The 14,787-nt window shown below is 41.8% G+C and overlaps 1 protein-coding gene across 2 annotated transcripts in view; it reads left to right on the plus strand.

The window, feature by feature from the left end:
* LOC124117278 overlaps window positions 1-14,787 on the plus strand; it is a 34,044-nt gene that overhangs the window by 3,404 nt on the left and 15,853 nt on the right. For both annotated transcript variants that reach the window (XM_046479097.2, XM_046479089.2), the window contains exons 6-16: window positions 413-476; window positions 648-753; window positions 2,390-2,487; window positions 4,397-4,511; window positions 5,868-5,996; window positions 6,088-6,200; window positions 7,367-7,485; window positions 8,279-8,397; window positions 10,379-10,511; window positions 11,876-12,003; window positions 13,643-13,771. In XM_046479097.2, coding sequence (XP_046335053.2) covers window positions 413-476; window positions 648-753; window positions 2,390-2,487; window positions 4,397-4,511; window positions 5,868-5,996; window positions 6,088-6,200; window positions 7,367-7,485; window positions 8,279-8,397; window positions 10,379-10,511; window positions 11,876-12,003; window positions 13,643-13,771 — 1,253 coding nt within the window. The remainder of the gene's footprint in view (window positions 1-412; window positions 477-647; window positions 754-2,389; window positions 2,488-4,396; window positions 4,512-5,867; window positions 5,997-6,087; window positions 6,201-7,366; window positions 7,486-8,278; window positions 8,398-10,378; window positions 10,512-11,875; window positions 12,004-13,642; window positions 13,772-14,787) is intronic.

Consider the following 14,787-nt stretch of genomic DNA (forward strand, 5'->3'; position numbering starts at 1 on the left):
ACCTCCCAACGTCTTTCTCCACTTAAATCTCCCAACGTTCGTCTCCACTTTCATCTCTCAACGTCATTCTCTACCTTCATCAGTCATCGTCTTTCTCCACCTCAATCCCCCAAAGTCTTTCACCGCCTCCATCTCCCAACGTCTTTCTCTACCTTTATCTGTCAATATCATTCTCTTCCTCCATCTCACAATGTCTTTCTCTACCATCACCATCTGTCAACATTGTTCTTAGTCTTCATCAACTAACGTCGCCTTTTGCGTTCCTTCAACGGGCTGCTTCATCTTCATCTGCCAACTTCATCCTTTTGCTTCACTTACTGTTTTCATCCCTTCGTCGGTTGTCCATTTACTTCATTCATAGTTACCTGGTATGGATAAACCAAATGTAATGTTGATTCATATTCCATTTCAGTTGTTACTCGTACGTTGGACGAACCAACCGGATCCCACAAGATATATCACCATGCAACGATTATGTACGTATTACTTGAATATAATAAAAAGTAGAATACAAAAACTTTGCTGTACTTTGAAAATATACTATATCTGAAAATTTGGGTCAGGGCAAATGTTATCATCCGGATATGAAGCCGTGCCATGCCTGTAGGAATATGTGAAGTTCATGCCAATGTTTTATTTCCCTCTAGTACACGGCACTCCATGAGATTATCCACGCAATGGGGGGATATCATGAACAGAGCCACTACGATAGGGACCAGAACATCCATCTCAAGCTGAACAACGTGTTGTCAGGCAAGTAGTATATGATGTATGCATAAGCAGCTTGACATCTGGGAGCACAGTGATGCCGTCACCGCTGTAGTAATGATGTAGCGCCATTACACAGATTATTATTATTATTATTATTATTATTATTATTATTAACGACCATGTACTGAATCAGCAGTGCAACTGGTAGGAGGTTCTTTATGTTACTGAAATATGATTAATAATCATATTTTGAATGCATATCCATAAAGACATAACATTGTGTTATATCAATGGTGCAGCCATGTCATACATACAATTTACGTGTGTACAGCCTCCATTTCGCTTTATCCAAAACCATAACTAGCATGATGACAGCGTTCAGTATTTTACTGTATTTAAGACATGTACCTCTTCCCGAGGCAAGAGAGTTAACCGACTTTAAAAGTCCAGTTTCAACCCTGTCGGACATGTCAATTTTATGAACAGGGGGTTAAATGTTTTATTTCCCCCATACTCTCATAATTTTCACGTCGATTATCTGTACCTACCCTCCCAATACGGATTGTTATAATATCTCTAATATTTTAAGTGAGATAGTTCGGCCATTGCGTTTATCTACGTTGCCCAGTTACATCTATGGGGAACTACTTACTAGACACTTCAATCTAAAAAATAACGTCGTCCAATTTACGACGTCATTAAGTTGCGAGCGCATGTTGGTGTCTCCAGAGATGACGTCTTGATAGAACACTGCTTTATCGTGACAAAAACCAAGCTTCGTTCTTCAGTGTTCTTTGCGATTTATCGCGTTGCTATCATATATTTCATGATAAACAGAAGTTTTTTAAGACAGTGGCGAGACTACTGCGCAGCAAAAAGTCAAGTGCTTAATATACTTTTGGAATTGGAATGTTAACATCCCACCCTAACCCGCCCCACCTCCAAACAAAACAAGACACTTAGATTTCCTTAAACAGAAATTAGAGACGTGAAACGAAAATACAATCCAACTCACCTCGATAAGAATCTTTGGCTATGGTATTCTCCTTCAAAAGATGGTGTCATTTGCTAACCATGTTCATTTTTGGCAAAGGGCAGCCAACAAGGTGCACTTCCAACTGCTTATGTTCATTAATGGGAAAATATCGGGACATCTGAGGGCATATCAACCTTGAATCACATAAGTTTTTATAGACAAGTCTGATGTTTAGAAAGGTTGTGATCCATAATCAGGATGGTATATGTTGCTTATCTTCTAATGCTAAGCCTGAAAACGAGTGCATGCTTTTCGGCCATCGATTTTATAGCTTGTAGATGTTTCTAGATTTGAAGTAAGCTCTATTATCAATGAACATAAGAACCGAGTTCAATTTGAGCCCAGTTGTGTTTGTAGGTATTCATGGTGGGATGTAAATATAATGCCCCCCAGCGTCACATTTATGTTTATTAAACATTAAATACCCTACCTCCCTCCTCACTTTTGAGAAACATGTGTCAGAGAAATATTAAATGTGTTTAATACAGCTTAGTCCTTACTGTGTACACTTGTGTTCGTTACAGTACTGTACATGGTAAAACAAATGAGTGAGTGGGTTGGGTTTAACGCCGCTTTGAAGCTATTCTTTTGAGAATATTAAATGAAAATACAGCATGATATTTTCATCGGGTTTTCTTTCAGGGCGAGAGGGCAACTTTCGATCTTTTTCCGAGATTTTTCGAAATGACTTCATCATCTATCCCTTCAATGGCCAGTCGACCATGCATTACAGTGATTTTGTAAGTAAATTGTATTAAACAGATAACCATTTAAAAGACTAATACTGGCTGTTATGAATGATATCCAAGCCCTGTCTGGTTTCAGCATTGGCATGCGCAGTCGGCGGTCAGAAGGTAGAAACTGATATTCGGAATGAAGGATATGACTGCTGTCATTTAGTATCTTACGCGCCTTTTTGACAATTTGCTGCTCATAAATTTCGCCGATGTCTTGAAACTGGGTGCTTGAGATTTTGCTTGCTGTACTTAACATTTTATGTATTTTTAGATTTATTTTGAACAGACAGGCTCCCGTAGATGTAAAGGTCACAGATGATTTGATACCATTTACAGTCACAATCTGTGGTCTGTTTACAAGAAAAGATTCTATCCATTTAAAAATTGTTGAATTAACAGACATGTTAGATAATTTTTGCATAAGCAGATGAGGCTGTATGGTATTAAAAACAGAGGAGAAGTCAACAAACAAGATGTCTACAAATGAACTGGGAGTTTTAAGATGTTTGTGTATATTGTTTAACAGTGTAATTGGCATCCTCGATAACGTCGATTGAACAGTAACTCCCGGCCTGTCAGCTTAGCTTGGGGTAAAGTTTGAGGTTTGAGACCTTAGACCCTTTGTTGAACCCAGGAGCACGACTGTGGTGCTGGGAATACAAAATCAGGGTGAATTCAAGCGTTTCAACACCCGATCATTGAATCCTAGAACGTCTAAGGGAAGCAACTTCGCACATGCGACTGTGACAAGTGGTTAGAGAAAGTATACTGAGTGTGTTTTTAACGTAATTTAAATTTAAAGACCTGTTGTTAAATAAGAGTAGGTCTATTTAAACATTAAACATTCCTACAACAGTCTGTAAACAGTAATCTGTGTCTGGGCAAGTTTGTGATAATAAATTGGTTCAATGAAGACTGAGGTAAGAAATGAATTTGCAATCACATGATTCCTACCATGTTTGACATGTTTTAAATGTGAGCCGATAAAGGAAATTCTCTGCTTTTCAAAGATAAGTTGTCTAAGACGTTTAAAGATTTAAATGTTTTGAGTGAAATGTTATTTTAAACAATTTAACCGTGTAGAAGCGTTCTTTGAGTGGTGAAAAAGCTCTAGTACAATGTATTGTTTGGATAACACAACGGTACGTTAAGTACTAAATTGTGAAATCAATCAATTAACACACAAGGTCAATGAACAATCAACAAATTATATTTAAATACACAGCATTTGGTTTAGAATCATAAAAGGCAAAACAATGTGGCTGCAACAACATAAATATCGGGTCTTATCTCAAAAGTCTCAGCAATTCCAGTATTTGTAACAGCTGAATGACTGGAGTGAGGCACATGCTCTGTTCTTGAATCCAGGATACAGTGTTGAAAGCAAACAGAGGGGTCAGTGTTTTCCGATAGTTATCCCGTCCGCACTAGTAGATAGGTCGCAAGTCAAGTCGAAGAAAGAAGGCCTCGAATCGCCCTCGTCTCGCACTTATATCAGTACAGCCACCCTTCTAGAATATACTGCCGCGAACCGCCGCGAACAACGTAGTTTGCCCTAACTGTAATAACTGTAAACAATTCATGCTCCTCACAGCGGAGCTCTCTATATACGGGGAGTATAGAAGGTGTCAAGCGCTGGGACGGAGTTGGGCTATAAACAACCAGGGGAAGTCACTCTAAATCAAGACCACTACCACAACTCAACTTCATACGAGCGCTTCAATCAATTTGCTGCCACTTACAGCCATCAAAAAAAGGATGCAATACACACTGCCACATAACGATACAAATATGATACTTGATGTACGTCACTACTGGCGTAGGTTTGTCATTCGTTTAATGGAGAAAAGGAACTGTCATTCATGCGGTAAAAGTTTCAATGCTGACAGTAACTACGGAACATCTATTGTAGGGTTTCAGCAAAAACGGCCTGCCCACCATAGACCCATACTACGATGACATAGCGACGTACCGTGACGGTTTCTGGTACAGCATGAAAGAAGTGAACGAGGCGTACCAATGCACTCGTGAGTTTCTACGCGTTCTTTTGGTGAATTTCAAATTTAGGCTTCTCGTTTATTGTCCTGTTTGAGTGAATGGTTCAACCCCGCTCTGAACAGTGTTTCTGTTATATCACGGCGTGTCACCTTAATGTAAAAGGAAAGAGATGCAACGCACGAGCACATGGTCATCACCTGGAAGTGTCTTGCTTAATTACCGCATTTTCGCGGTAGGGTCATCCTACAATATCTATAAGGTTGCACTGCAGTGATATTTCAGCGACTGCTTAATATTGAGGTGTTCGTACACTGAAACAGTGTGGGTCTGTAAGAGAAGTGGGGTAAGGTGAGATGAAATGGGGTTCAAGATTATGTCACTTAAATAACGATGAGCATGCGAGGCGTGACTGCCTGTACTTGTCCGGACTTATAGTGCTGGCCCTTTGAAATATCATGCCACAGGTTTATATGGATACCCCACTCACATTAACTGACTCCGTGCCGACCTTCCTTGTTTACTTCCATCTTGTAACGTCTTTCGGTATGGCGCCGTCAGGGGATCGAACCACCGACCTTCCACTCCCCGGGCAGACGCTCTATCCACTAGGCCACAGAGGTGGTCGGACTTTAAAGGATTTGTCGTAATACTGTGGAATTATATCTTGACGTTGTCTCGTCCATGGAAATGGGGTGGGGTGGGGGGAGGGGTTGGTCGTCCATGGAAATGGGGTGGGGTGGGAGGAGGGGTTGGTCTGCATGATGTTATAAATCAGTTTTGACAAAAGCCATACCTACCAGGGTTTGTACACACTACATGCCCCCATCAACCGTGAATACATACGACCGCATTGCGGTGAAGTAGTGACGCGCTTCTGTTCCTAATCAGGCAATGAACATTCAACGAGCCCTTCTCCGTTCTTTGTGCGAACCTGACCACTGCATGACATTGAAGGAATGTTCAAAGTAGGGCCCGCAAGGTGATGGCACGCTCTGTACCAGAAACATTGTCTATGTAATCTGATTGTCTCATTGGTCTGATCAATAGTTGAGACTTTTTTATGCAAATTGTGTGAATGGCAAGTGCTACAGGTAGGGAAGGACATGCTTACCCTGTTTGCAAACACCTGGTGTCATCACTGATTCTCAATGGTCCATTCATGTAATCTTCACAACTAATAAGTCCTTCAGGCCAATGGAATCTGTTTCGGCGGATAATCTAGACTGGTTGTCCTCTTTTGAAAATTTCTATGTTTATTGATTAATGTAGATTACAAATAGTAACTACATCACAAAGCGGTCGTATATATTCACGGGTATTGGAAGAACGTATAATATACCGTTACATGGCGTTGGAATCCACATGTCACTGTTCCTATTTTACAGAGCTCTGTACCAGCGGTATCCCAACATGCTTGAATGACGGCTACCCCGGATACTACGAGGGTTCGTGTGAATGTATCTGTCCCGAAGGTCTGAACCCGGCAACCAACTGCGCCACATTTCTTCCTGGATGTACGTGAGCTAATTCGTCACCGCAAGGAACTGCATCAACACGCTATATGTTACTTTGAAAGTGGTATAACGAGCTTCTGTTATGTTTCAGTCACTGGACAGCTCATTGACCTGACAACATCTTCTAGGACCGCATCATTTGGCACTCCCAACGCCCCTTCCTCAACTATACCTGCGGGGTCGAAGTATATGTGGATCGTCAAGGTAAGTTAAGACAGCACCAAGTCACCAGAAGCCGTCGTGTCGGAGGTGACCGCCTGCGTGGTCTATAGGAATGAGTGTCTGCTTTGAGAGCGGAAGGTCGGTTGTTCGAATCCCGCGCCATAGGTTCTGACTAGTACAAGCAGACACACACACACGCACGCACGCACAGCCACACACAGACAGACACACAGACACACAGACGTGCATGTCGCTGTTATAAGTGCAATTTTTAACGCGATGTTAATCCCCATTTCACCTTACCTCACCTCACAGTACGAGAGCCAGATATTTACACAATGTGTTAAAGAATCTAGATTTATTACCAATATTAATAACGAAGTCCATAAACATTGTATGTGCCCTTGTGCAAATATCAATTCACGCGCTCCTGTGTCTTATTTACGTCATCCGGTATTGTTGACGTCACACTAGAAACGACGTCATAACTGAAGATTGTTGACATCATTCAACAATTATGGTTTTCTAAGATTGCGGTCGTGATTAGTAGATTTTTCAAATTGGGAGCTCAAAAGAATCAATAAATGATGGATAATAAAGAAATCATTACACTCACATGTGGATCAAACTGATTTTACGAAACTCGTGTAAGAACGCATGTATTACCCTCGCTCTTGGTCGGAAAATACTATGACACATATGCTCAAAATCAGTATGACACATATGCTCGTATAACAATCTCCATATCTGATTGGACAACCGACAGTAGTCGCCTATAAAAATAAACACACACTCACGTGCACGTCAGCTGACCATCCTGTACTGATATCGTCGTCATAATATTTGATGTGACGTCACTGTTCGTCACTGGCCCTGTTCGCATTTCGAGGTACAATAATGAGAATACGATGGCAGTAGCAATATAAATTTGTCACACACAAATACATCACCGAAAATATTTTTTTGCATGGTGTGAACTCGTAATGATAAATTCTTAACGAATGTCAATGGGTATACTGAATGTTACGTTCACGTACACCCCTCAGCTTTCGACATCGTGGTGTGTAACCCAACCAGCTCGTAACATCCCGTACACCTACTTCTGACTCATTATCTCATACTAAGTGACGCAACGTAGGTTAACCCAATGGTTCTGACTGTCGGAAGAAAGTGATTTGCAAAATACGAAGTCATCTGGCCATTTTCAGGCCCCTGCCGGCTCCAAGCTGTTCATATCCATCACCGACATGGTGGTGCCTGGTAGCGCCACCTCCTGCACTTCGCTCCTGACGGTAAAGAGGAACTTGCTGGGCCAGAACGGTACAGAGTAAGTACGTCATTGACGAGAACTGAAATAACCTACACACGTTGCACTCATTTTGAAAATGGAACCAAGGGCTCGTCATGAGAAAACCTCGACAAAACAAAATATATTATAAATTATAATCTGTCTGTCTGTCTGTCTGTCTGTCTGTCTGTCTGTCTGTCTGTCTGTATGTATCCATCATAGGGATGTGTTTATGAATCACTATCAAATAGTGATCACACCAGGTGTCTCGAATATGTGAGCGTATCCTGCCCCATCGGTGGCACCCGTCACAAACACATGCAAAAGCAAGTCAATTGTTCACCTGAAGAAATAGAACGGGAACATATGGTCAAATAGATAAACACGGGCATAACCACTGAGCTACCTAAGGATGGGATAAGACAGGAACATGAAAATGTAATAATGCAAGTATTGAATGTCCATTATATGGAGCTTTTTGCCACCATTTCATAGTTGCGGAAGTGACGTCTCTCGCTTATAATCTCGAAATAAACAACCAATCAAAATGCCTCGTACGAGGAGCACCCGATATCAACTGCCGGGCAAAAGAAAGTATACACCCGTGTTTGATGGTGGCTAAAAATGAAAAAAAAAAAAAATAGTCATTCGATGGTGATGTATTTGATACGGGTATCATAATAGTGTGTTGCTCCTTATGTTGGTCGGCGACTGTTTTCCAGCATAGTAATGCTTTTATAATGTTTATAATTCTTTGGCCCAAAACGACAGTAATATTATACGTTGAATATTATGCTATTATATATATATATTTATATTCCATGTATTTCAGTTACTGTGGTCAGGGCTTCAGTAAACCTATCATGTCTGTGGACAACGTGATAGCTCTGACCCTGGACGCTAGATCCTCCTCAGGCAGCTACCTCCTGGCCACAGCAACACTGCTTCCGGGTAGGTACTGATGTAATACACACTACCTTCGGCTAGATACTGATGTAATACACACTACTTTTGGGTAGAAACTGATGCATTATCCACTGCTTCCGGGTAGATACAAATGGTATACACACTACTTCCGGATAGGTACCGATGTAATACACACCACTTCCGGGTCGTTACTGATGTAATGCACATTGTTTCCGGGTAGATACAAATGGTATACACACTACTTCCGGATAGGTACCGATGTAAAACACACCACTTCCGGGTCGTTACTGATGTAATACACATTGCTTCCGGGTAGATACAAATGGTATACACACTACTACTGGGTAGGTACCGATGTAATACACACCACTTCCGGGTCGGTATCGATGTTGTAATACACAGTGCTACTGGGTCGGTACTGATGTATTACACACTACTTCCGGATAGGTACTGATGTGATACACACTACTCCCGGATATGTACTGATGTAATACACACTACTTCCGGCTAGGTACTGATGTGATACACACCACTTCCGGATAGGTACTGATGTAATACACACTACTTCCGGGTTGGTACTGATGTGAAACACACTACTTCCGGGTCGGTACTGATGTAATACACACTACTTCCGGGTCGGTACTGATGTAATACACACAACTTCCGGGTCGGTAGTGATGTTATACACACTATCTCCGGGTCGGTACTGATGTAATACACACTACTTCCGGGTCGGTACTGATGTAATACACACTTCTTCCGGGTCGGTACTGATGTAATACACACTACTTCCGGGTCGGTACTGATGTAATACACATTACTTCCGGGTCGGTACTGATGTGATACACACTACTTCCGGGTCGGTACTGATGTAATACACACTTCTTACGGATAGGTACTGTCATGTATGCCCAATACATTCACAAAACAGATTATATGTTCACGACTGTAGTAATTCTATGTAAAAGTAAGCTGCGATTGAACTAGCGCTCAGATCGATTTGAAGAACGAGGCCTAGCAAGAGTAAGGTTATCCAATGAAAGTCGTATATATCGCACTTTCGAAACTTTAAAATGACATAGAATAAACGCTCGTTACAAATTGTCGGTGTGAGTGAGTGAGTTGGTTTAACGCCGCTTTCACCATGATTCCATTCATATTGTCAAGCTCAGCGCGAATTGCAAACATACCTGCTTCAGTACAGACATTACTCAGAGTCACTCCATTAACTTCTTGTGAGGGATTTACTAAGGCTTCCCTGTCTATTTCTCCGTGTAAAATCAACAACAACAACAAAATGAGATTTCTTGTAATATTCATTAGTGGGGTTCAACACTTGTGGCTGTAACTTGCATATAATTTACAGAGTATGTAAATGTCAATATACCATTTGTCTTTTGCTTATGACAGTGATCAGTAGTGGACACGATTTTGTTTATAGGATATGGAAAAGTTTATAGTATACGACTAAATAGCTATCGTTGTCAAATACAAAGTATACAGTATGCTCTCCCCTCTCTGTCTCATTGAATGCATATTGCGAATTCCGGTTTATGTTGTCCATGAGTTCGCGATTCGGCGAGTGAGGGTGTCATTATATAAAGAGATGCCTTGAGCGGCTTTTAGTAAGGGTAGTGTGTTTGTATGCGATGCTGGGGTTCGACGTAGTCCCCCGAAGGACGATGATAGAAACACAAGGAGGGTATGGTGCGGGGAAACCCCTGTCACACCATCCGTAACAGCGTAGTTAATATGTTTGAAGCAACCCATGCTTGCCATAAAAGGAGACTATGCTTGTCCTAAGAGGCGACTAACGGAATCGGGTGGTCAGGCTCGCTGACTTGGTTGATGCATGTCATCGTATCCCAATTGCGTGGATCGATGCTAATGATGTCAATCACTTGATTGCGTGGTCCAGACTCGATTATTTACAGACCGCCATCATATGGCTGTAATATTGCTGAGTGTGGCGTTAAACAAACAAACAATATGTTTGACGTTGCAGCTGAGGAGTGGTGTTACAATCTGGCCGACAAAGGCGCCACCTACAATGGAGAAAGGAACGTAGCAGAAGATAACACCCCCTGCATGAAGTGGACTGACGCGGCAAAGTGTGACGTCATTCCCTTTACTTTCAGGTATGAGACCCGGTGTCGCACATATCAAACATGCTAAAGCTCGTCCAATGGCACAGGGGCGGTAGGGTAGCCTACTGGTGTCCCCTTGTTGGTGCCCCAGAAGTGTTAGTGCTGTAATATTGCCAGAACAGCGTATATCTATACTCACTACTCTGATATGACGGTTTACACTGTAAACCATGCTTTAAATTAAAGAAAAACACTTCATTTCATTAGTTTCAATTATTTAACTATGGAACAGGATGCCCAATACTACACGGACAACCAAGGGCAATGGCTGACATCTAGTTGTTTTTCAGTCTTACACTTGAAAGTTTGGGACATCTGACATGGTCAAATATACAAATATGATTAAATGAGTGAAAAGGGAAAATTATTTGAACTTCTAAGAATAAGCAAGTCCGTGACCTAAAATGACTGTTTTACAATATCTTTGTAGTTTTGTATGTTTATCTTCAATGACAATTATGTTTAAATATTTGGGAAAAGCTTCATGGAAAACCTCTATAACTGCCTTTTTATACTGATTTTATTTTTACCTGTGCATTAAGTGCTGTCCGAAACATGCAATTGTTGAAATGAACAAAGTTAATAATTAGTTCTCTTTCATATGAACATATCTTATGATATTTAAAACAATTTCTACAAGTGTTGCTCAATTCTTAAGTTATGCAGATCCCCATGGGTCAAAAATGGCCCTTATCCACCTTGTCCTTTACCTTAGTAGCTTACACGTGAATGTCGGATTCCGATTTGCTGAGACCTATTGTATCATTTGCAATGTACCCCGCTTACATGTAAAGTACACTTCTTATGTTCCCCGCTCGAATTGCCGAACTGTTGGCATTACATTTGCAAATTACCAACCGCAATTGTACATCTCGAATTAATTATGTTAGACGCCATTTTCCGGATATTAACGATATTTTCCGAGTGAAATAGATCGAGAGGAAATAACTCTAACTTAGTTTTCTGTCTTCTGTTATAAAAGGCTCAACGCGGTATTCTTACCGATTCGAATCAAAACGTTCACGTATAAGACATACCTGCAATATGATAAGTTGTGCGGTAAGATGTTTTCGTTGTCCATCGGTGACATGGGTTGATATACTTCGGGCTCAGGGAACATAAACTTATACAGAGGGTACATCAGGTGGAAAACTTAACGTAATAATGAAATAATGATGCTTTATATTAAACATGATCTAAGAAAGAATTAAGTACCCATCACCATAGTAGAACCTATAGTACAAGCAGATGATCAAAATTGAAATGGAATATCAACGATTCTAGTGAGGGGCCAGCATGTTCCGCTGGGTGGTCAAGGGCAGATAACCACACATGTACATATTTGGCGTTTTCAGTCCCTTGCAAGCTGACTATTCTGGTAATCAATGCCGGAATCCTGGTGGTAACCTACCTCAACCATGGTGCTACACTGACAACAACTCTGGCGGCTGCGTCATCAAACTTTGCAACGCCTGCAACTACGGTATGTATTGTCTATTGAAACGATTTTACTTTACGCCATGACAGTGGGTTGGACGTGTCTCATCTTCCCGGGGGGCACGGGTGGCCCAGTCGTCTAAGGCTCCGCGATTCGCTGTGCAGAGTTGCGTCCCTTGGGCACGCCAGAAACCTATGATTGTGAGTTCGAATCCCGGTTCGCCCCGATTATGTTTCTAGGTTTGTCAGCACCATAGCCGTGCTTGTGGGTTTCACCGAAGTGGTAAACGTCCTAGACCTGCATCACTTCGGGCTTTCCTTCCACATTAAGCTGACACGCCGCGATATAACTGGAATATTGTTAAAAGCTGCGTTAAACCCACTCACTCACTCGCTCACTCTCATCTTCCCGAGGCAAGGGAGGTAACTGACTTTAAAAATGCATTTTCCACCCTTTCCGAACTAGGCTGGATTCTCGTGGCTAGATTGTAGCGCCAGCAAGGGTTATTACGAGTTATGTCCCTTCAATGTACTCCTATTGACCAATCAGATTCAAGCTCTCATACCACTTGCATTTGCTTCAAACAAAATTGCGGCACCAAGTCAAGACGATCCGATCGACAATCTAGATCTATGTTGTAATAAAACGGGTCTTCCTTCGCGAAATGCATAATATCACTTGAGCACCTTGATTGAAAACATGAAAATACTTGGAAAATATCTCTCGATGCCCAGTTGACGGAACACATGCTTTGCAAATCTTGTAATCGACCGAAATCTGCACGGCAGTCACCGTGTTGTTTATGAGCCGGGTTTTGATTGGACTCGTTAGTATAGCTTAAATATAACTTCATAATTCCAGCCTAGTTCGGCAAGGGTGAAAACGACTTTTTGTACTCAGTTAACTCCTTTGTCTTTGGAAGATGGACGTGTCTGTGTATGCCATGAAGGCAGTTTAGTTTTGACATTGAGTTATTTGATCTTGTCCATCAGTGAACCCATGGTTGCTGTCCTAAACGGTCCCGCTTGTGAACACATGATTGGGTATACTACCCTCACTCTACCTCGCTGAACACACCACCGCAATCCAGTCCTGGTCTAATATCCCAACTCTACCCAGCTAAACACCACAACCTAACCCACACACTTCTACTACCCCCGCTCTACCCCGCTAAACACCGTAACCCAACCCACACAGGTCTACTACCCCCCACTCTACCCCGCTAAACACCCCCACCCAACCCACACAGTTCTACTCTTCCAACTCTACCCCGCTAAACACCCCAACCAAACCAACACAGGTCTACTACCCCCACTCTACCCCGCTAAACACCACCACCCAATCCACACAGGCCTACTACCCAAACTCTACCCCGCTAAACACCACCACCCAACCCACACAGTTCTACTCTTCCAAATCTACCCCGCTAAACACCCCAACCCAATCCACACAGGCCTACTACCCCAACTCTACCCTGCTAAACACCACCACCCAACCCACACAGTTCTACTCTTCCAAATCTACCCCGCTAAACACCCTAACCCAACCCACCCAGGTCTACTATCCCAATTCTACCCCGCTGAACACCCCACCCCATGCGCCCCCACGCCAACCCAAACCACTCCATCACCCTGTCCTATTAGCAACTATGTCAACCCTTGCAGCACAATGTTTGTGTTTCCAGGCGGTGAATACGACAGCTACGATGACTGTGACGCCTTAATTGCTGCTAACAGCAACTACTGCAACACCGAGGATGCAGCCATCGGCTGTCGCGACACCTGCAACTTGGATCAGACCATTTCGAGTGCTAGTAAGCTACCCAATGCATCATTCTTGCAATTCAGATAATGGAGATTGTTACTCGTGCAGATATTCGTAAATACATTTCGAATCTTACCCTCTTGTCTTTAGATATCCAATATGTCAACACGGGCTTTTAAATTTATACCTCCGAGGCTTGCCGTGTAGTTTTTAACTATTATCAACGAGTGTTGATGTACTTGATATCAAAAGACACACAGATGGGATTCTATTTATCATCCGAAATCATTCTTCTAACTTTTCCTGTTGCAAAACAGCAATAACCAGTGTCTTTGGAGAACTGAGTACAGCTAGCCAGCCTTAGTTACAGAGAGATCAGTGATGTCATTAGATTATGACGTCATGGCTACTGATGACATTACAGTGATCAAATAAAAGCGAAAAAACAGTTTTCAAATTCACAACAAATCTCTTAAAGCAGAGTCGATTTTACGATTCCCACGATATTATGAGCATGTGTTTAGGAATCACTATCAAATAGTGATGATACCAAGTGTACACGGAAAGGTGAGCGTATGGTGCCCAACCGGTGGCATCCGTCACAAACACATGCAATGGCAAGTCAATTGTTCGCATAAAAAATACACGGGTACATAATGGTCAAAAAAAGGGAATTGCACTGGACAACATTTTTATCCGCAATGCGTCAAATATGGAAATGTTCACAACATACCATGAAACTTTTAAAAAGTTTTACTGAGACCTTGAATGTTATAACCTTGGTCAAACAGCTTTATAGTAATCTTCGAGCTTTGTGAGCTATACTACTCAAAAGAAGTTAAAGAACACCCGAATTTTTCATACACAATGTATAACTATAGATAATTTGTCATGGCTTGATAGATTAACTATAGTCATATAAAAATAGTTTTTTCTTTAACTTCTTTTGAGTAGTATATATGCGAGCCAATGTAATTACTCGAGCTGTGTTATTAACTTTGCTTAAATTGTGCCAGTGTTCCCTGTAAGCGCGCTCCTGTGTGTCACCAAAGTGGTTAATGTCTG

Source organism: Haliotis rufescens, unplaced genomic scaffold (genome assembly GCF_023055435.1).
Source record: "Haliotis rufescens isolate VD_foot unplaced genomic scaffold, xgHalRufe1.0.p SCAF_12, whole genome shotgun sequence".
Taxonomy (NCBI): Eukaryota; Metazoa; Mollusca; class Gastropoda; order Lepetellida; family Haliotidae; genus Haliotis; species Haliotis rufescens.